We start from the raw sequence: 23,191 nt of genomic DNA on the forward strand, positions 1-23,191 counted from the left end.
ATTCAACCAATATTATTCCAGCTAGCTCGTTCAGGAAATGGTTACCTGGAATACAAATTCGCTTAACAGTAGTACCCTGCATGGAATTTACATCTTCAGAAAAAAAATGCACAACTCCCAAGAGGACAAGTAAGTTTTCTGGAAAATGAGAATTGTCTATTGAAGTGGCAAGCTATTACTTTTTCATAACTTTTACAAATATATAGATATAAAAATTATTATAAAAGACTATTATACAATTATGAATATTATGGTATATGTAGTATAGCGTATACCTAAAGACTAAAGCTTTTAAATGACAGGGAAGAGCTGGCCCTATACAGAAAAGATGACTATACATAATGGATAATTTAAAGATATATGCTTTTTCCCTAGAAGGATGTTTTGTCTCTCATCTTCAAAATGTGAAACTAAATACTTAATGGAGGCTTACCTCCTGCTCTTCTTCCAGTTTCACTCAAGCAAATGTGACATTTCTGAGAATTACCAAATTAAGGACTCTGCTACTGAAAACATCCTGCAGCCTCCCAACAGCTAACATTAGAGTAAACCCACTTTTGTTTATTAGAAGACCAGAGGACTTGTTATGACCATTTAAATTAGTGGTTCCTTGTCTCTGTTGAGACTGCTAATACTTTAGCATCAGTACAAATGATAGTTAACTGTAATGAAAGCTGCAGTTCCAACATGGATCACCCAGGAATTGTACAGTATCTTCAGCCCACTTCACATCATCCACCAAAATAAAGAACCTTCATGATCCTCTTCAGATTTCCTGATGTTATAGGAACACTATGTACTATCAAATCACCGGTGTAGGCAAGACTAAGTATCTCTTACAGACAATTCAATTAATTGCAAGAATTCACGCTATCCCTTGCAGTCTTTTTATGGGATAGGCAGTTGAACAGTAAAAAAGCTTTCTCAACTTTCCGTTGGTTTCTTTTTGATAGAATCCTTTATTCCTCAGATTTATTTTTTACTACCTACCACTTAAAAAGTTGTAGATATGCTTTTAAAATCAGGAATAACAATGAAGAGCTTAAATGAACACCAGCAAGAGTTACTTGCCACAATAAACAGACTTACCTTGTTCTGTCTAGAGGGTTTATGTCCAGGTGAATTTACTTAAGATCAGCACAAAATTTAAGCCCCTTTCTCTCCCCTAAATCTGATGTGCTACTGCCAAAATAAAGAAACTATGCTGAACTCATTTAAAAATATTTCAGATTGTTACTTCATGGATCTCTATACCTATTTCAGTAACATTTAATAATGATAATCTGAAGTCACCTGAAAAACCTGTTTTAAAGTGCTCATGCATTTCTGACTGTTAGAGCTGGAGCTGAACTTTCTCACATTTTCCTTCTGAGCAAAGGATATAAAGTGGGGGAATGAGACACATCTGTACTTAACTAAACATATGTGTTGGAAGAAGATGAAAAGTGGTATTCCATGCTCAATTTTTCAGAGAAGTTAAAATTTTAAAATTAAAGTTTGATCTGATACAAAGTTTAGTGAACTGTAAAGAAGCCATTAGACAGGAATCAGACAGGTCTATAATAGAAAAAGAAAGTAGACATCCGAGCTATTTCAGAAAATTAACATGAACTGAAAATCATCGTATGTGGCACAATTTATTATCCCTTTCTTCTCTCTTCAGCTTTGATAAGCAACATATCTCTCATCATTGTTCTTGTTCAACTTATTACTAATTATATGAATTAGCACCCTCTGAAATGAATGGTGTCTCTAGTTGGAACTGTTACTTCAAACTCTCTATTGACTTAGAGATTAACACAGGTTATGCTTATCTAGTCTCAAAGCTATTTCTTACAGCTGCAAAGAAAGAACCATAGGATTCAGTCAAAAATATGTATGATAATGTTACATATGAGATTAATATATGTAACTATGATACACAAGTCTCACCTTGAGCCCTCAATATGCATCTTTTGTACCTTTTATAAACTCAAGCTTATTTAAAGCAGCAGCCTGAGGATTGAATACTGTGCATGCATGCAGTGATTATGATTTTCTAGGATGTTAAAAATTACTGGATGGAGAACTCCAAATGCACGCTAAGCAGCTCCACCCATTGAAATAAATTCAGCCAGATTTATTTCAATGTTGATCCAGTATTAATTTTAGGTGCTCACATATGCATGACTAGCACATACAAGTACACCAACATTTTCAAACAAACGTGTAGTGCTTGTGCCAACAGAGATTTCATTTTTGTAGAACAGAGGAAGAAATTAAGGAAATTAAAAATATACTGTTATTGCAATATCAGCACTGAAAATACAGACAATGTTTAAAAACCCAAACAGCTCCTTCACAACCAGGGCTCAGCCTTGCACACAGGCATACAGTCAAATTGGGACACCATCAATTCCTAAGAAGTTTTCACTAACTACCTTGCACTTGTGCTCCTGAAGTCTGTGTATCTGACACACTGCATGTACTTAGGAGAAACACTGGCCTGGTTCCTAATATGTTACAGTGAGGAAGAGTTTGAAATTGGTAGTTCTAGCCAATCTCACCCAATCACAACTCTCCTTAAATCAACCTTACTTCTGCTAGAAGGCAGAAAAAAAAAGGTAGTTTTTCAGTATCAAGTGGGAGATAGATACGCTAAAATACAAACTCATGGAGAGAAGCACTCTGGCAAGACAGCATGAGAAGATTCCCATATAACGTTGGGACAGGATTCTATTTCACCATGGAAAGTTAGTTCAGAAAGTGGAGAAAAAATAACACGTTTTGCTTCTCAGCTTTCATTTCGACTCTTTTAGAAGAACACACTCATGCTGTGAGTTTCTGGGATTAAAGAATAATTACAGCCATATTGACATTACAATTATGATTTTTTTATATTTCATCTTGATGATTACTTACTGATTAGGGAGCAAGGTTGTAAAGGCATAATACGTCTCCCTTTCATGTTAATACTTCCTTTGATTCTTTTAGTCCCACTGGATAAGGAAAAAGCTCCCACCTGCAAGTCATTAGTCTGCCATTGCGGCCCATTGCTTCCAGGAATCTTGTCTACATCTCACTGACACTTTTTTTCACAAGCAGTCTCGTACCTGAAAATCCTCAACAGTTTCAGGAATGAATGGTTATTTTGATAGTTATCCTTTAAACATCTAAGAATGGATTTCCTATGATTCTAACAGGTTAAAAGAAAAGTTCTTTTTAAAAATATTGCAGACTTGCAATAATTGCACTATACCAAATCACTTTACTAATTAAACATCTTAAAAAATATATCTCCACTTCCACTTTCTGGATCCTATTTGAAAAGTTGCAAATATTCTGCACATGGAAATACAGCATAACTTAGAAACTACATGGAGGAATTACAATCTTAGGAAAAGCATCCTCTATGCTGCTAGATGACTAGATGTCAATATTGAGCTTTTGCAAGAAATTTTGTTAACCTACTAACTGATCTTCAAGCAGAAACATTATGTCTCACTAAACAACAAATTATCGTCAGGTGTTCTGCCTTGTTCTTGAAAATTAATATACTGTACGTAAGGCAAAGGTTTTGGCATAAATGCTTTCTTTCGGACTGTCAAGATTCACCAGCGTTCAGTGAGTCAATCTTTCAATGAGGCGCTTCACAGCTAAAAAAGAGCTGAATACTACTTCAGAAAACTTAAGATTAGGGCATCCTATTCTTTTGGAATCATTTGAAATACATTCTCCTTTGAGTTGTGCTGGATCTGAAAGTCAGTTTGAATAACAAGGATATTCATATAATCGTGAAATAAGAGGAAGGGCTGTCACAGCTAGCTGAACATTATTCATTACCTAAAGTGCGCTTATGATAGAAACAATTTAATTACTTCTGAAGTTACATGCTGTACATCTGGACACAGGAGGCTTTCAGAAAAGAATATATTTACTGTAAGAAGAAAATGCAAGGAAAATGATAAAGCTCCATGTTTAAAAAAAGGGGGAGAAAGAGCAATAAAAAAATGCATAAAATTAAGAGAGCGAAGTGCACTCTGATCCAGTGGATAGTTTTTCATTTACTCTGCTACCTCCCTGTCAACACTCTTAATGGCTTGCTTTTCTTCACTAGAGGTTTTTAGTTTTCTGGCAATGATCAAGATTCTTGGGCCCATCATGAAGCTGTTTCAACACCCATCTGTTTGAGAAGACATCAAAGCCAGGAAGCGCCTAAGATTTTTTTCTATGTTAGAAGTGCAAAGGTCTGTAAAATTATTTCACTTTTAAGAATTACATTGTATGTGTAGTTTTTGAATGAGTATTAACAGAAAAGATAATAGCAAGAGAGCCATCAGGTTTGGGACACATTAGAAGATGCAAGCCAGAACTCTTCTGAAACATGGATGATAAAATTGACTGCAAAAGCACTTTTGCCTTAAGACAGGATAATTAAATATTAGTGATTATATGACAAAATAATTGTTCACTGTGAAAGCTCATTCCCTTCTGCAGGTGCTTTTAAGGTCTTCATTAAGAATTCACTATTTCCAACCATGTGATGGCCAGGCAAGATCTATTTCCTAATAGGTTGTTCATGTATCATTCCTATAAAAACCCCTACCTTCTAAGTTCTAATAATTTATATCTCAGAAGAGATATCCTTTGCACTCATGTTTATTAATTTATTACGTATAATTTGTATTTTATTATTCTTAGTTTATGGTGTCAAGATTTGCATTCAAATACTTTACAATTTTTCATTGTGAAAGTCTAGTCTCCCTAGAGTGGGTTCCTTGACCTTTTCCAGATTCTCCATTTATGTTTTCGGATTGAATACTAAGGCACCAAGTTTCTGTTTCACAACAAGATGATTTAATTTTGGACACATAACAAAATACAATTATGAAAATACAGTTCTTGATACTTCTTGGGTGACAAAGGCAGGCAGGAGAGACAGAAAAGAAAAAAAAAAAAGAACGTATCTTCCCTAAAAAATTACTGCCATTAAGTCCTTATATTTGTACACAGTTTTGACTATGTATATATAGTCCTTCCACTGTGCTTTTTTTTTCACTCATTCAGACAAAGGCATAGTATGATTGTCAGCCTTAACACGATACTAATTTACACCTATGTAATAGCTGAAGTATAGGAAAAAAAATTAACATTATCTGTAAACTTTCATGTATGCATTTTTAAAATCTGTGCTAATTGTCAAACCTATTTGTTCAAAGAAAATTATCCAAAAAAAGCTATTGTCAAACTTCTAGCCTACTACTCTGCTGGACCAAACACAACATTGAGGAAAACTACAAGTCTGTAAAAAATGGATCATTTGGAAAACAAAATCAAAACATAGCACTTCAGAATTCCAACCTGTACAGATTTGTTAATGTTTTTCTATATTAATGAAAAACAGGCATACTGTAAAGCATATTATATGATACCATATACTTCAGTCATTCTTTTTTCATCGAAGCTAAAGTTTATCATTATCATGGCTATCCACATAACATCTATGACACTGAATTCAAAAATTGACGTAGAAAGATGTAAATGGCAAATCAAAGTAAAATTATGTTCTTCCTTTCCCTCCCTCCCTCACTACAAATGAAAACTTTAGATTAGCTGTACTCTCTGGCAGACAGACGCTATTTTACTGCTCACCAATAAATTGAAGAAGCCAGAGATTTCTCTAATTTTCACTTTTATGATAGTAAACATTGGCACAGCACTAACTTCTAACAGTTCCAGAATGAATTTCAAAATAGCATGGTATTTTACATAATTCAAAATATTCATTCTTAATCTCTTCCCCTCTCCCCCCATCCCCCAAGTATTTTTACTTTTAAAAATTTAATGATTTAGCAGAATTTGAAAGCAGAAGGTTTAAAAAAGTGATAAAGGGGGTGCAGAAATTAGCAGAGGTGGCACTACCTGAAAGCTCATCAGAAAGGGGAGTGAGAACAATATCAGGCAAGAAGGGTTTGGAAGTATGGATCAGAACAGGAGCACTTTTAGCACTGCGTATATAGGCCGATGGCAGAGCACATTCACCAATGGATCGGCTTCTCATGGCTTTAAAAAGGAAAAGAAAGAAGTGGGGAAGGAAAAAAGAAGAGTGACTATAATGAAAGGCTTGTGTCACAGAAAAAGCAGCAACAGAGAAAACAAAGATAAAAAGGAAGAAAATTCAAAAATTAAAACATTTCAGCACGGCAGATATTGGCAGAGCTGTAAGAAAGAAAAAAATCAGTGGACACGTAAGACATTTTGAGTTTTTAACTTTTATGTAAAGCAACAACAATGCCTTTATTACGACGATTACAGAGATTTTGCATTCAAAATCAAGAAACTAATTAACACTTTTTTTTCCCATTGCATTAGGGGTTGAAAAATCAAAGTCGCTTCACAAGCACTCAGAATTTGAAATGTTTTAACAGAAAAAGTAACTTACACTACATTTGCATTTTTCTAGTTTCCTTTGGTTTCTCCTGAAAAAGCATCTCTGAGGTTTACACATACCCACACTCTTGAATTCATGATTCTCCAAAAGAGATTCAAAAGCATAAGGAGAAAATGACCACTTCTGTGTGGAGAAATTTGCAATACAACTTGTTATAGATCCACATTAAAAATGAAGTCACTGAAGTGAAATGGTTTGACAACAAAAAGCATTAGATTGTTTCTTATCCATAGGGTCTGGCTTTTAATTGATACTGGATAAATCTTGCTAAACTGATCCTAATTCACCGTTTCATATCTCACATGCTGCCAACAGTCGTACAGAATGGAAAACTTACATAAGAATCGTGGCATCAGGATCAAGGTTGTATCTGCAGCTTTTCTAAGAGATTTAAAATGTATCTTTATGACATGATTTCCTTTATCAGCGTAAGACATAGCAAAAACCGATACTGCATTCAATTTCAAAGTACACTTGAAAAAGTAATATTCATTGTTTAAAGTGGCTTCCTTTCCAAACTGTTGCAAATTTGATAACTTGTTTTAAAAATAGTTGTTGACAAACTTCTTTTAAGGAAACTTCATTGCATTTTACATAAATATTTTCAGTACAATATTTAATCAGTCTTTGAACTTTTCAATACGTATTTTCAAAACATCATGGAATATGGACTTAGAATCTTGGTGCTCCTGATCTGTATGGGAATGGAGTGCAGTGAAAGCTGAGCACATCACACTTCTAAATCAGGTTAAAGAATTGTCCCCAACAGCAACATGCAGATAACTTGGGTAGGTCAATGTACATAGAGCAGAAGACACATTTGACAAATGCAGCACAACTTAAGCAGAGTCTTAACATCAGTGTGAAAAAACAATTCAGAAAGACAGATGTTTTAAGACTGAAGCCCTTCTCTATTCAACTTAGTTTATAAGACAGAAACTTTTTTTTTTTAAAAAGGCAATTATGTGTAAGGCTTTAACATCTCTTTAAGAGATATAACAATAAAATTCAGGATACAGTGATAGTTAGATGCATTACATTCATCATTGTGCACCTTCAAATGAATGTAGGCAAGAGAACAAACAACAAGCTACATAGTAAATCTTAAGGTTTTCTTCCAACATAAATGATTCCACGATTCTAAATAAACCAAGCTTTTGAGATTGGATACTTTGTTGATTACAAATCTTGACATAAAGTGTCCCTTGCAATTTGACTGGATCTCTTCCACCGTATTACACTGATACTAGTAAGGGAAGGCAGAACAACCAATTTACAATTTGGAAGGTGGAAATTTTACAGAAGCTTTTGAAGGGAAAATTGCAGGGTATTATTATTGAAAGCAAAATTAACTCTGAGATGCTGTAAAAGGAAAATGCGATCTCAATGAATTATTCTTTTAAATAATATGTGTCACATTCAATTAAGTAGTTAAGTAGAGGCAGACTTAGTACCAGAATGTGGACTAGATATTTGACAGTTTATAACCTTCCACTGCTGTCTACAGACAAAAGCAGAATAACAGATTAGTAAATTCTTTCTGATCCAATATTTTTATAGGACTACAGCCTGCTGCCTAAGCCATAAATTCTGTATCTAGACCTAGAGAAGATTTTTCAACCCATATGCATATCATGTTTAAAGGCCCTTTTCCAAAAATTACTTTACATAAGTTCAGGCTAAAAATGTACACATTGCATATCAGAAAAGCTGTGATTTTTATTTGAGTAACACACACATACACACAAATTTGGTGCAGCAATAAATGTGTACTGGCATGACGATGGGTCAAAAAAGAGAGGTGCGCGGATGTACACAAAATGTGTACAACATAAAACAGATGAAAAAGAAACCCCAGCTTTTTCTTACCATAAAATATTCAACATGCACATCACCCCTACTCAGATATAAAGAATATATTACTCACAATCAAAGGAAATATATTACACATCAGATATCATGCAACATATCTGAGGTCTGACTCAACTCCAGACTTAGCTTGTGGAGCTAATGTTAAGCTGAAGGAGAAGATCTGACCAGCAAAATGTTCTATAGTACATTTTACTTATTGTGACTATAAACTGGGTTTTTTATTATGTGACCCTGTGTTAACCAGCACAGATTAAGAAGCATCAGAACAGCTCTCTTAGCAGACCTGAGAGACAACAAGAAGCAACTGTTTGCAGACAGTTAAGACATAGGCTTTTGTAACATATTCTTCATGAACATTTTGATAAACTGAAGAGTTTGAGATTCTGGCTCTGGCAACTCTTTTTTGGGCTTTTCATCTTTTAAAATCATCCTACTAATGCTGTGATGCTTGTCCATAAATGGTATGCTACAATACGAATAGAGCTGAAATTTTAACTGGTTACAGTAATACAAACTTGGCTTATTAATATCAAATATGTAAGATAATTGGAGGAAAGGAACAAAACCAAGAAAGCTAAAGTACAGTGAAACTAAAATCAGATTAGTTTCCTGCTAACCAGGTCAATATATAGCTTGATTAGGATAAATTTCAGTCATTTTAGGGCTAACATCATATAAATAGCCATCTTTCAAACAGCAGCAAAACAAAACCATTAATAAATTGACCAAACAACATAACCTTCTGACAGAATATCTGAAATATTAACAATTTGGGAAGGAGAAATTTTAACATGAGCTTTACCTTGTTAAGACAATTAAGATTTAAAACAAAAACACTGCAACAGTTAAACACAGACTACAGAGAAGCAGAAATTACATTTAAAGTATCCGTGATCCGTAAGGAAAACTTTAGGCAAACTAGAAGCTGCCAGCATGAGATACAGGAAAAGCTGCGTAGCGTTTGAATGCATGAAAAAGACAGGAAATTTTGGAGTACTGACTTCATTTTCTCACGTGTCTATACTGCTTATAGAACAACCAAGTCTCCCACACCAACAAAAGCCCTTAGGTAATACGAGAAAACAAATTTTTTAAATGGAGTAATAGAATTCTGAAGAATATTAAAATAAAAACTTAAAAATATTAATTGCAAATATTTCTGAAAAGCTAACACAATTATATATTCAACTGCCAATATACTACATCCCCAGTTTCTAAAACTGTGTCAGAATGTACCTGCTTCCAAAAAGTATCAGTGAAGCAACAACACACAATGACCGAAGCCACTACTACTACAGAGAAAGTAAAAAAGCAAGAGATATTCCTTAAAAGGTTCCTCTTTTAAATAAAAGAGTAAAATCAGCTTAATTTCCCTTCACATAAGGGATGGCACTCAGATCATCAAGATGAGACAACAGAGTAAAGAAATTTGTAGTCCAGTTCATGTGAAGATATTCTAAGCAAATCATACGAACGGAAATGAGTTTTCTTTTGAGCAATCCACCTAAAGCACTGTATAGCCTCACTCATTTCTAACACAGGAAAGAGTATCTGTAAGTAATGAAGTTGAGAAATAGATGACTTCAGAAATGGAGAACTGCACGCATCTGTGCCAATCTTTCATTAATGCAAGATTCAGGGTATAGTAAAAGACAACACATTTTATAAACTATGCAGACATATACATATTTCTCACACTTTTCTTTGTACAGTAATAAATATCATGAATATTGGAAAAATATTCAACCTATTTTGTGCAGAGTTTATGAAAACACACACTTAAAAAGTATTGTATTAGTCACCTATCCATACCATTGCTCAAACCATTCCAGCTCTTTTCTCGTTCATATACATACAACAGTATTACTTTTCCAACCCAGCTTAAGCATGTGATCAAACTTATTAAGAATTAATCCATCAACTGCATTACTTTCATTTGCAGTAACTGTAATTCTAGTAACCACAGGCTATTCAGCTACCCTCAAAGCATGTAAGGCTGCATAATTTACACATTTAACTTATTATTATAGACAGTATACTTTTGTAGAAAGAAGTTATCCACGTTGCTACATAAGTTGGTTGTTAATTCCTTACCCTTTCTCAAATATCATTTATATCAGCTTTTACAGATACGTACCAACTGTTTTCTGCCGTACTATGCTTCTTGCCTTTTCTGTTCCTGGAGAGCCAGTGGTTGTAGCACTGCGTTGTCTCATGGGCGCCTGTCCAGGCTGATCACGGCTCCAGCCTCTAGAAAAGGACTTATCAACGGAAGATTTGGGGAATTCATGCCCAACTCCTGCAAAAATGGAATTGCAAATTTATTCACTTCTATTCTGGTATCCCCAGATATTTGTAGTTGTGTTCTTTCAAAGAGTTTTAAAGCTGGATAGAATAAACTATGTTATTAAAGCAAGCATGATTTCAAAAGCTAAACAGCTCATTACTGGTTTTTAAATACATGAACTCACTCAGCCAGCATTAACACTGAGGGATACTCAAACTTCTCAGAAGTGTTGGTGCTATTAAACTATTGTGATATTCTTTTCTGACCAATCAAGTGCAAAACCATGAGAAAATGGAGTCTACAAAGCTTGTAGCCTGATAAAATGTGTCACTATACAAATTTTTCCTTTGTTGTTCTTATTAGACAAGACACACAAAATCATACTTTACAGACCATTAATATTGGGGGGGCGGTGTTCAAAATAATTTCATTACATTTGAGGAACATGAAATAAAGATAATACAATATTTTAACACAAAATACAAAAGCAAGAAAATGGGATGATGGGCTCAGAAAACAAGGCGCTCTGGAAATTCACAAAAAATACTATACTAAGATTAGGAAAAGATGGAACAAATTCAGATTTAACATTTATTTTGAAGTAAATGAAGCTCATATGAGGAGCTATCAAAAACAACTGTATGTAAAAAGAAAAAGTGAACTAAAGAATATTTGTAAGGTATTTCCTTCTCCACATTGAACTCATAATCTAAAATTGTACTTGATAAACAATTACAATCATTAAAAGGGCATCTTCTTGGAAAGTGAGCCCTAGTACACCGTGTTCGTTATTATTAGCAAATGAACAGGGCCAAAGAAATTTGGCGTAATTTGTATGGTATTTATTACTTCCAAAGCCGGATTTAACTCTGCAACTCGCATTTAACAACGGAAGTGTTCTCTGGAACTCTGTTACTCAAGGCTAATACAAACGCTTCTCATGTGGCTCTGTATGGGTGATACAGATGATTCAAAATGTTTTAAAGCCTATATTCAAATAACTATATGCATTCTTATCCTACATCAGACTTTTTTTTCTTTTTTTTTTTTTTTAAAAAAAACCCCACGTCTTTTGTAAGAAAAAGAAGCTGTGTAGCATAGGAAAACAAAAATGAATGGTCTGGAACAACCTCTCAGGGCCAACTACAGAGAAATGTATTTCTGTCCAGTTGTCACACACCAGAAGAACAAAATGAAAGTGTGAATAACGCCTCTGCCCAAGATGAGAAATTTGGAAGCATGTGAAATGTTTTTAGCAAAAACAGCCTACAGGAACATCCTCTTTAAAAGAGGGAATCCACATAGATTACTTCTCACTGACAAACTCTCGGATATTAGTAGGAAGTACCTTCCCTCAGGTTTGACTGGAGAATCAAGCAGAATACAGAGAGATTAAAAAGTAGACTAAAAATTACACTTTTTCCTATCTCTATTACCCTAAATATAATTCTACCTCTAACTATTACATCTCAAAGCACTTTTTAAAGGAGAACAGTATTGCTACCCAAGTTTTACAGAAATGGAAACAAAGGCAGAAGTGATTGCTCATGGTCACATGCAGAAAGTCAGTCTCAGATATCAGAAGAGACTCCAGGTTTTGCAAATCTCAATCCAGCCCTCTATCCAGGTGGACAGACTTCTCATCCCTTACCAAAGCCAGAACTTTACCATTACAAGCAAGTAGCCACCTCCTCTCCTCATATTATGTCCTACAGAGTATTCCCTGCATTGTTTAGGAACGAGTTTAAAAACTGGTACCATTTATATGGATTACTAAATGTATCCTTTCTCTTAAATAGCCCAATAAGCTCACTTCAACAAAACCTGTTCTCACCATGGCACAGTGATGAATTAGTACCCAAACAAAACTATGTTCACCTTACATTTCATCTTTAAACAACATTCACTGGATTTCAGGATCAATATTCCAATTGTGCTTGCAACAGCCGCTCGCGAGCTAGGTAATTTTTACCAGATGTGTAATCTTTGTTACTTTCAAGAAGTTATGATTGGGACTCAACTATTTAATTGCTTTGATAAAAGTAGAAAGGCATAATCCACTACGGTGTAACATTTTAGGTTAAATTCAGCACACCTTTACAAACTACATTCCATATGTGTCTAACTATTTGCAGGACTGAATCTTAACACGAGGATTTTGTGGTGGTTCTGAAAAGCAGCCTTAAAGAAACTGGGTTATTTCAGGTGATAGAGATGCCTAATTAAGTATACTAAAAAGGCTAGAGCAAAATTATTCTGTGCCCAACATCTCATTACCCCAGCTCAAATTCAAACAATGTGTATACAGTGTTGTCTTACCTTTGCCTTTGTGTTTTTTCTGCTTCTGCTCACTTAGTTTATCTAATGGCAGGTCACTGAGGTCCAGGCTATACAAGTTTCTAGCTAATACTTTAGTTAGTGTCTCCATTGTCAGTGACCACTCAGTGGCCAGCTCTTCCCAATACGTCAGCGATGACATTACAGACAGCAAGTCATCCCAAAGTTCTCGAGAGATGTACACGTTTAGATTCGCTTTGATCCAAGCTACTATAAGAGTCTAAAAGAATAAAGTGAGAAGAATTGGGTTCTGAACATAAGATGACAACATTCAAATGTTAAGTACTTAAAAGGAAGCTTCTGACTGCCACAGAAATTTCTGTGTAGTCCTGACATTCTTTTCCTCACCAGTACACACAGATTTTTCATGAATTATCAAGCGTTATGTTAACATGGGCTTCTAACTTAGATACAGCAACAACTGGTTTAACTCATAAAAGATCTTTCAGTATCTCACAAGTTTTGCCAGAGAGTTTTGTAATACTGTTTTCGATTAGTTCTCATCACGTTTGTATCTTATGTATCCTTTTTTTTTCCTACTAATGAATCTGGAGACTTTACAGATCCTATTTACAGAGAAGTCACCACAATAGCACTCTGCAGCTATAAACTTTGAAAGGACCTGCTACAGCTTACTGTAAGGAATAATCAGTTGGCTAGGCATGGATGGCACAGAAGGTTTTGTACTGACGTGAACTAATTTTGCAATGGAAGCAGGCTAAAACTGCACACACTGCCAGGTACTCCAACTGAACTAAAGGACAGCGATTTTTTAATTTCATAGTACCCCAATATCCACTGTCATGTTGTCATTAAATATAGGACGCGTAGCCAGTTCTTTAACCCACACCATTCACATTATCTGGATAACATGATCAATGATTTAAGAGGACAAACCAGCCATCAGTGGTTGTTGCATCTAATCTCTTGGTCAAAATTAAGCTGAATTAATTAAAGTGAATTTATGTTTAATTGCCTGAAAAAGAGGTCCTGCAAGTCTTCCAGCTAAAGTGGAGTTTTTTCTTCCTTGATACTGCAAGAAAGTTTGAGGTGGTATTTTCAGCACAGATTCAGTAACCCTGAGCAGCACAAGTAGCATCTGTTCCCTGCAAAACAATATTAAACTTAGAGTTACTGTTTTGTTATACTTCTGTATAGACCAGGATACTTTTAAATATAATAACCAAACTTGATTTGCTCAAACACATTCCAAACAGGACACAGTGATTACAAAGAGCCTAACTTGGTTCTTTCAAAAGAAACTACTCCAATCTTCTTTTCACACTTGAGAGTCAGGAGTCCCTGTCGCCCTCTAACATCTTTTGGCAGGTCATTCAAGTGCTATCATCTTCAATGGCCTGAAATTTAATTATATTTCCAATCTGAGCTTTCACTTTTTTTTTTTTTTTCCTTTTTTTGACAGGTTTTGGCAGTGTTACATTATCATTAACATACTTCATCAATTATTTTGTGTGGCACAATCTTTGCCATCACAGTCAAGTCACTTTTTTACAGTCATGTGAAATTGGGGAAGAAAACACTAATCTAGTGGAATCTATTTTCTATTATTACTCCCAAATTTCCCAGTGGTTAGCCTTGAACTGACTCCTTATTGCTTTACAAGAGGAGACAAGCTTCACGTGACATGTAACGCCAGCTCTACTTACCCAGAGTTCAGGAAATACTAGTGACAGATTGACTGGAAGTCAAGTTAAAATGGAATAAGTCAGCCATGTGAAATCCCCTTGCTACTGCTTCCTTGCAATGGAGAATGGTGGCAATATACTACCTCATTAGAGACAGCTATTTAAAGGAGAGGGGGAAATAATAGAAATGAATTTGAAAGTGGGGGTCCCTTGTACCTGCTAGGCACCTTAAACAGTGGAAAAGAACAAAACAGTTAAACAGTACATGGACTCCTGTACAATCCACATGTGATTATAATAGTTATCCATGCTTCTCTGAGCATTTTGGGTTTATTTTTAAATAAGCCTGTGAAGCTTCATATATTTTTCATGTATTAGTACTTTGACACATGAGCAAAATGCCCTGGAAAAAAGTCATCAGTAGCATCTTAACAGTAGTCTGTAGCTTAGCTTACTGCTTTTTTCACTGAAGGTTAAGCTGCCTCAAACTAACTAGGTGCTTACTACTGGCTTTAACAGCGCAGATAATCTCTTCCCCTGTGGTAAGTTGTCTGTGGTGTTAAAGTCCCTATATTTACTGATAGAGGAAGTGGTTCACATAGTCAGTACCACTCTACTGTGTTTACTACCAAGTAATTTTTCACATTTATCTTGTGAACTAATAATCTAAGATAACAGCATTAGCATTTTACCATGTCTTCTTGTCCATAGTCACTTGTACTACCATGTGACGGTAGATATTAAGAATGCGTTTACACATATCAGTGTGTTCATCCAGCAGAACTTTAATTTCATTTGCAGGTTCAAGAAAGAATATATTTGATGAATTTATTATAAAAACCTGTAAGGAGAAACGAGTGGATGTTATGAGTTTGAAGCAGTTTGATGTTTTCAGCAATTCAGTTGATAGTAACCGGGAATAGAAAATCTATGATTAACATAAAAGACTGTATATATACTTCCGAGTACATGTTTAAATATGTTAGCTTGATGTGATGATAAAGCAACAATAATTATCTTCCTTTTCTGTCCTATGAAACTGTCTTTATCTCAACCCATGAGTTTTTCCTTTTTTTATCCCCCGATTCTCTCTCCCATCCCACTGGGGGTAGGAGGAGCAAGCGAACAGCTGTGTGGTTGTTTTAGCTGCCTGCCGGGTTAAACTGCAACCCACCTGTCAGCCAGCAACTAACTAGTATAATATATGCTAAACTACTTGAAATACTCCTAGAACACAGTGTGTGCTTCAGCACGACAAGGTCTGTATTATGTTCTGGGAAACTAAAGCATTCATCCCACTATGATCAGTAAGATTTACCAAAAGTAGGAAATGGGATACCTTCTCCAAAGCAGTTGACTTCAGTGGACAGTGAATTAGGGCTTTCAGAATAAAAACGATGAAAACAAGTAGGCAACGACACTGTAGGAGTTAAAGGAGCTTCTACTGAAGTGTTGTTATATTTTTATGTAAGTTTAGGAAATATTTGAATCACAGTGAGCCCTAGATTTCCAGTTATTTTTTATTTGTCTTTCTTAATCCACATGTACAGGAAATCATTGGTTCTAAGTTGTAACTTCTAAACTTCTAAAACTATTAGTATGCAGCTTTACATTCACTAGCCTCAACTAATGAACCTATGCTATTCTAAGTGCCTAGAAATAAGCCTATGCAAGAATTAAATAGGAAGAAAACTCAAGACAGAAGTCTTGGATTCTTGATTCACAGAAAAAGTCAAACGTGGTTCCAGCTCAGGAAACCTCTCAAATTCAGACATGGTACTCTGCTAGAACAATGTCTTCACTCCCTTTTGGGGTAAAAAAAAGTATTTGCTGGTCAAGTGAACCTTCGTCTAAAAACCTTCAACATGAAGAATCTTCCAGACATTCTCATATGTGTAAACCTTAGTAATACATTGCAAATAGATAGATACTTCTGTTTCTTTTCTCAGAAACACTTCATATTCTAAATAGTCATTTTATGCAAAGATTACGAAACTTAAATTATTGTGACATATTTGAACTTAAAAGTAGTTTCAGTTAAAAAGTTTATTTCTATATGTAACGGTGTACAGCACAATAGGAAACCCTGTTCAGGAAATCACTCAAGTTGTGGTAAAAATAATGAGTTCTACTTAGCACGGTCACCCATGGTAAAAGTGCACACGGTGGAGCAGCAAATGCACGCGTCTATTGTTGCATGCACGTATTATACATAAAATGCACACATTTTACATGACCTTAAGAGCATTTCAAAGACCTTCAAATTATACATGCTTGATTTTCTATACCCCAACTCCAGTGAAGCATTTTGCTGAACATTCAAAATTAACACAATTTCTACCCTGCCAAATTTCCTAGAGGCAGTCAGAAAACTTCTGTTAGGGAAGTTCTGCAACTCTCCTATTCCTTAAAGATATCACTTAAGTAGAAAGTTGTGGTGTCTGATCAAATTTTTCAAACACTTATGTACTCATCCGATCTGTAATTTAGATAAAGATGAGAAAATATCCCTGTACACCTTATTATTCAGATTAAGAAAACCACAGGTTTGGATGTTTTGTGTGTGGTGACTAATAGCTTAAAAGAAAAAAGCTTCTAAGCATTCTCATTAAACACTTAAATAGAATAATTTGAAAACATAGCACTCAAATGAGAATTATTTTTTCTGTGATACAATGCAGAGCAGAATGCATGTTCTGATGCAAAATTAAAAGATTTTTTCACTGTTTTATCCAACACTTGTGTATACATTGTCCTACTTAAGGTCAATAAAGATACAGTGAATACTGTCATTATTCTAACACTACTTATTGTCATAATTTTAAAATCTAAAATAATTTTTAAAATTCAGAGATGCTTTGAAGGAGCATGGGATTCCCTTGCAGGAGTATTGCATTATATTCCACTCTTTATTTACTGATAACAAGCACTTTATTACTGGGATGAAAATTAGATATCAAGTCTATTTCATACCTGCAATACTGACTGCATTCCAGCTCGTACATTTTGCTCTTCAGTATCAATTTCGGACATTTTATGCAAAGTGTCTTCGTAACAGCCATTTCTTGCCCAGTTTGTATTTCTAACCTGACTGGAGTTCATCCCTTTTTCCTGAAAAATACTTTTTCTTAAAATCCCATAGATTTGCAGACAAGTCCTTTGGTTTTATATTAAAGGAAAAATGATATAATAGATATTAAATAATAAACAATGGTAGACAGATGTTTAAGATGCATCTTAAAGACACAACTATATTTTAAGAAGTTTGTAGCAATTATTTTAAACTATCTGGATGAAATAACTACCGTTTTCCTCATCCTGTTATTTGTATATAATTTTTACACAGCTGAAGGTTGGCATACTGTATAATCCACATCTTGAGAATAGTTCATAAAACTGTATGAGAGTTTAAATTGAACTAACCACATTAAAAATCTACAGATAATGGATCACATTGGTAGCCCATTCATGCGCTGTTTAATTACCATTGATTTTCCCCAACAGATGCTCTGACATCAAATTAAACCACATACAATCTGTTGAGGAGGTCACTTCTCTGTCTACTAGGTTATCAAAAAAGATGCACAAGTATTAACCAACAATATTTTACCTCTTCTCTTTCTTTTGCTTTCTCTGATGAATTGTGGTCAACGTTTTCATCACAATCGGCAGTTGTGCACTGCATTATTTCTTCAGGTTCTTTCATAAATAAAGGCTTGTCGTCTTGCTGAATCCATTCCTGATACACCTTTACCACTTTCCTCATGGCGGCTGCTTCACATATCGGCAACAGAAATGCCTGTGAGTAGAAAAAGAAACAAACAAAAAAACCAGTTACAATACCTGAAATCAAATTGGGCTCTATAATGTACAGGTTCTAAGGGATAAGGGGGGAAAAATATAGCCACCGTAGGATCTTAACAAATAAGTTACTTCTAAACCTGTTTGTTCACTTTCTTCATCTGTGAACTGAAAATATGAAAACAGTGTTTTAAGAAGAAAACTTGTCAAGAAAGTACTCCGAAAACTTCACTGCCAAATAAAGAGATATGAGATTCCATACAAGCACATGTACTTGACACCTCACTTGCTGAAATTAAGACCCAAACACTCATCAAAAGTATGCAAAATGAATGAGCAGAACTTTCTATTACACCATCTTCCATTCAGAGGATTTGGAAGAGTGGAGTTAAATCAGTTCTAAATTACTAAAAAAAATTCAAGTGATACACAGTACTGGTAGCCATATATGTTATTTATAGCTAAATGATATTTTACAAACAGTATCCGTAAAACAAATGAGTCCCTGAAAAGACTTCAGAATTATTGTTTCCAAAAATCGTGCATTTGAGTCAGTGTGATGGCTGATCAGTGCCCTCTTCAGGAGCTTTTCTGTATCTGCTGTGCTGGTAACAACCAGTCACAGATCAGAAACTTTTAACATTAGTCAGGTTTTAACTAACTATAAATACATTTACCAAAGACCATGATGTCCTAATTGTATTAAAAAAAGAGATAAACTACACTACACATAGTTTTTTTGAGTCCACGGTGTGAATGTTGAAAACTCATGGCCCATGTCTTTAAGGAGTGCCCACTTGACACAAGTGGTATGTTTTCTCTCTGGAAATACACATTTTATACCAGTATCACACTGGAAAGAATTTTGCTGTGCATTATGGAATTCAACTGACAAGTTCATCAGTCACACACTATCACTCATCAAGTCTAACAGTCTTCTGCAAGACCATATACATTTTTTTGTACCCTGGAGTCTAAAATGCCTAAAACTTTTTTCTACAGCCAATCTTGCCCCCATTCAGTACAACTGAAACCTCCTCCTAATGCCCTAATGTTTTAGAACCATTACAAACACCTGGCATATAAGAAATGAACTTACTCTGAAAACTACTGGCTAAACAATGACTTAAATGAGATCTCATGACCACACACAAAATCCAAATAATCTACATAACTCATAGAGCACCTTGTGAAAGAATGAAGAAAATTGCCTTTGCTGTCCCTTTCACTGAGGAGGGCAGTCTCTAAACAGACCATCAATAATTTAGACTCTGTATGTCTCAGACTCTGTAAACCCTTGAGCAGCAGCTGAATTCAGATAACTCCGGGATCTCCTTCAGTAAAGTGTCCAAGCTTTTCAATACACTTGATGTGGATAAGCTCCTGACATTTATTTGCCTCATTTGAAAATACCCATTTCATCCAGATATATTGGAGTTTTAAAATGTTTAGTTTTCTGTTGTTTAAAGCAACTAGTGTAATGCATTGCAATTGAAACAGCGTATTTTTCTTTACTATTATTCAGAAAAATCTCTTCGTCTTTTGATCTAGAGCATGGGGTGTAGAGAAAGTCTATCTTGTTCTATTGTCCCACATTGAACTTAAAGTTGCATATTTTCACATTATAAATAAAGACTCCATATTCTAGCATATGTTCTCAGTTTAAATTTGTTTAATGGTTTCCAGTTGAGAAACGCTATTCTGAGTATGTTCAGCTAACATTTCTGGTTGCAGCAAAGTCAGGAGCAGAAGCTGTTACCTACTATAGGCATCTGTCCCACTCTTCTGATGAAGACTATCAAGGTAAGGACATCCGATTGCTCCTAAAACAGCTCTTTAACAGCTGCAGACTCCCACAGGAGGCTAATTTTAATATGCTTGGTTGTGAGCTCTAATAGCTACAGGGTTGATGTATGAAAAGATCAAACATTTCTGTCTATGAGGAACAGTAAGTCCAAGTTAAATGTTGTCAAACTGGTTATTAAAGAAATAAAATGAGAAAAATCAGGAACTGGGGATATTCTATACAGAAAATATTTCAGAGTTTTAACTTTTCAATTCTTACACCTTAAAGACGAGATGACAAAAAAACCCTGTACATTTACATAATGTTCTGCTTAGCAAATGCTCTTGGAAAAAAAACATGACATAATGATCATTCACAATATAATAATCAAGATGTTTGCATTCTAAAGAGGGTTTTTACCTGGCGAAAAATCTCAGTTAGAAAATTAACATTGCTTCTTTTAGAAGAAAAGACCTTCCGGACAATTTCAATATCAGTTAAATGCTCTTCATCAATACTGCAAAGGCTGGAAGAACTTGGTTCTCTCTCTGTTAGAGTACTTGTATTAGAATGAGATTGTTCTGGTTCTGTGTTTCTATCCTGCTTATCAGTACTGTCATTTTTGCTGTCCTCCCTTGAAGCCATGCTAGCAGCTGCTCTCTGAAACAAAAATTAAAGAATATTCCAGGGCTCATTTTTAGTACAACAACTAAGCAGTACAATTCAAGTTATACAACATATAGCATAATTTAAAACAGTACAAAGAATTCAGGAAAAAAAAATAGGATTAACTGCATTTCAAGACTTCTCACGTCTATTTGATTAAAAACAAAATAGCAGAATTTGAAAAAAAAAGTATAAAAAGTCCTTCTAAAGTGAAGTCATAAGCAGAAAATCTGTTTAGAAATTCCTTTTTAGAATTCGTCATTAGTTATAATTATCCGAGGAGTGCACACTGCTGACAACAATTAAGACAAAAACATGAAAACAAACATTTTTTTGTATATTTGGTTTTACCTGAATATTCTTTGGCACATTTTCACCTTCCATCCCAGGAATATGAGGTCCTGCATGAGGTTTTGGCTCAAGCCAGAAAGACACCAACCATCGAATGACAATAACACGAGCCTTAATAAAAGGTTCCTTTGTGCAATATATTGCCTCATTGGTTTCAGCATCTTTCTTAACCATCACGTAGTGTGGCTTTGGTCTCATTTGTGGTATATCTGTAAGGAAACACATCACCTTAAAAATATTTCAAGATAAACTTCAGCAAATTCACAACTTTTCATTGAAAACTACAAAGGAGTTTTAAGTAGCAAAATAACTCTTAACTAGACTAGAATAGGGCCTATACAAGAAAACTATTTTCATATAGAATTAAGATATTGCCAAATTTCTTGATTTTTAAGAAGCGTTTATAGTTGTTTAAGTATCTAAGCAACAATTTATGTAACTCATACCATTTTACACCCTTTTAAGAATCCTGTATGGCACTTATCTCCTATTACCAAACCTACTGGGAAAAGCGGGTGCAGTTCAAATGCAAGGGATCACCACATTTCCTAATGCATCCCTAGAAAGACCTCTATGTTGGTCTGCAGCAATCCACAATAAGCAATATAATTAGCCACAAAGGTCATCAGTTCTTTACTAATACAGATCCCAACATGTAATAATGGCTAAAATGAGAGCGCTTAAATTCCAAACTGTATTCTACCAGCAGCTACAATACACACGGCCTCTTCTGGCCCTGCAATAGGTGAAGGATGAATAGAACAGAGAGAAATCCTACTCCAAAGTCATGTGAGTTTCACAGGTTCATCTAATACCACATCTGCACTAGCTAACTTTGCTGCCAGAGCAAGGGCACATGCATCTTCCCGTGACTGCTGAAAGATGATGCTGTGGCAATAGTTTCTGTACTGGCTTGCAGGGAATGTAATGAATGAACGATGCCCAGCAGCATGTCAACTGGCAGAAACTCTGGTTATTTGGGGTCTATAACCTACAATTCCATTTTCTCCATCCCATGTTCTACATGATGGTTTAGAACTGGTTAGCTCTTCTGGTTCTCTACTGCACTAGGGACAAAGGTGCTGACAATGTCATCAGTATTCCTGAATCTGCTTCAGAAAAAAGGGACAGTCCTTAATAATTCAATGTGGATGGAATTGACATGTGAGGTAAAAACATTACAAAGATTGGGGTGGGAGAACAACACACATGGACAGACAGCTTTTGAATTGTGCATAACGTGCATTTCTGCAGGGACAAATTATCAACAGCCTAGTTCAACTCCAGCCATGTATCAGCCATCTCAACACTGCAAAATTTCATTTCTGGGTTTCACAACCCAGACAGGACGCAGAACAGTTCTGTAATAGCAATCATCAATCTGAAGCAGCTACAAAACTTTCAGGTGCAAATGACATTTCTCTGTAAGTGGTGTGCCAACTCTACTCCTCGTTCTAGAAGATAAAGTACAAGATATGCTCCGATACAAGTAGATGAAAATTTGTCTGAGGACTGATTATGACATATGCTGTCAGAACATACCCTGCTACTGGTGTTTCAGTATCATGATTTTCATCTGGTGACAGCACACAGAAAAGGAAAAAAAAAAAAAAAAAAGAAAGAAAAGAAAAAAGGAAAAGGCATGGAAAATGATGGTCCTATCCAGATATGGAGAGTGATAGATTAGATAGAGATGGTATTTCAGCACTGCCTCAACTCTCTATAGCTTGTGGTACATGAGTAAGAGATACGTGCCATGGTTTTACAGGTCAGAAGGCAGTTCAAAGATACTAATGGTGGCAGTCAAAGTTGTCATGCTGAAGAATATAAAGTTGTTCCCTGACTATATCTTCCTAATGCAAGGTCAAGAGTTGTTTGAAAGGATCCAGCATAACTTCTGCCAGGTTATGGTATCACATTCCAGGAAGAACAAATCTGGATAGCAGCGAAGAAATAATCAACTACTATCTAAGCAATTAACTTCTGACAGCCATATACACTTTAAAAGCTTTTGA

At 35.2% G+C, this 23,191-nt stretch overlaps 1 protein-coding gene across 9 annotated transcripts in view; it reads right to left on the reverse strand.

The window, feature by feature from the left end:
* Positions 1-23,191, reverse strand: part of RALGAPA1 (Ral GTPase activating protein catalytic subunit alpha 1) — a 138,770-nt gene that overhangs the window by 87,208 nt on the left and 28,371 nt on the right. For 6 of the 9 annotated variants that reach the window (XM_054828252.1, XM_054828251.1, XM_054828247.1 and 3 more), the window contains exons 9-17: positions 21,177-21,385; positions 20,580-20,819; positions 18,183-18,371; positions 17,546-17,683; positions 15,265-15,413; positions 13,903-14,032; positions 12,909-13,146; positions 10,440-10,601; positions 5,902-6,042 (exon numbers count right to left, since the gene is read on the reverse strand). In XM_054828252.1, coding sequence (XP_054684227.1) covers positions 5,902-6,042; positions 10,440-10,601; positions 12,909-13,146; positions 13,903-14,032; positions 15,265-15,413; positions 17,546-17,683; positions 18,183-18,371; positions 20,580-20,819; positions 21,177-21,385 — 1,596 coding nt within the window. The remainder of the gene's footprint in view (positions 1-5,901; positions 6,043-10,439; positions 10,602-12,908; positions 13,147-13,902; positions 14,033-15,264; positions 15,414-17,545; positions 17,684-18,182; positions 18,372-20,579; positions 20,820-21,176; positions 21,386-23,191) is intronic. The other 3 variants (XM_054828255.1, XM_054828254.1, XM_054828253.1) reach the window with 1 other exon arrangement.

This window comes from Grus americana, chromosome 5 (assembly GCF_028858705.1).
Source record: "Grus americana isolate bGruAme1 chromosome 5, bGruAme1.mat, whole genome shotgun sequence".
Classification (NCBI taxonomy): domain Eukaryota; kingdom Metazoa; phylum Chordata; class Aves; order Gruiformes; family Gruidae; genus Grus; species Grus americana.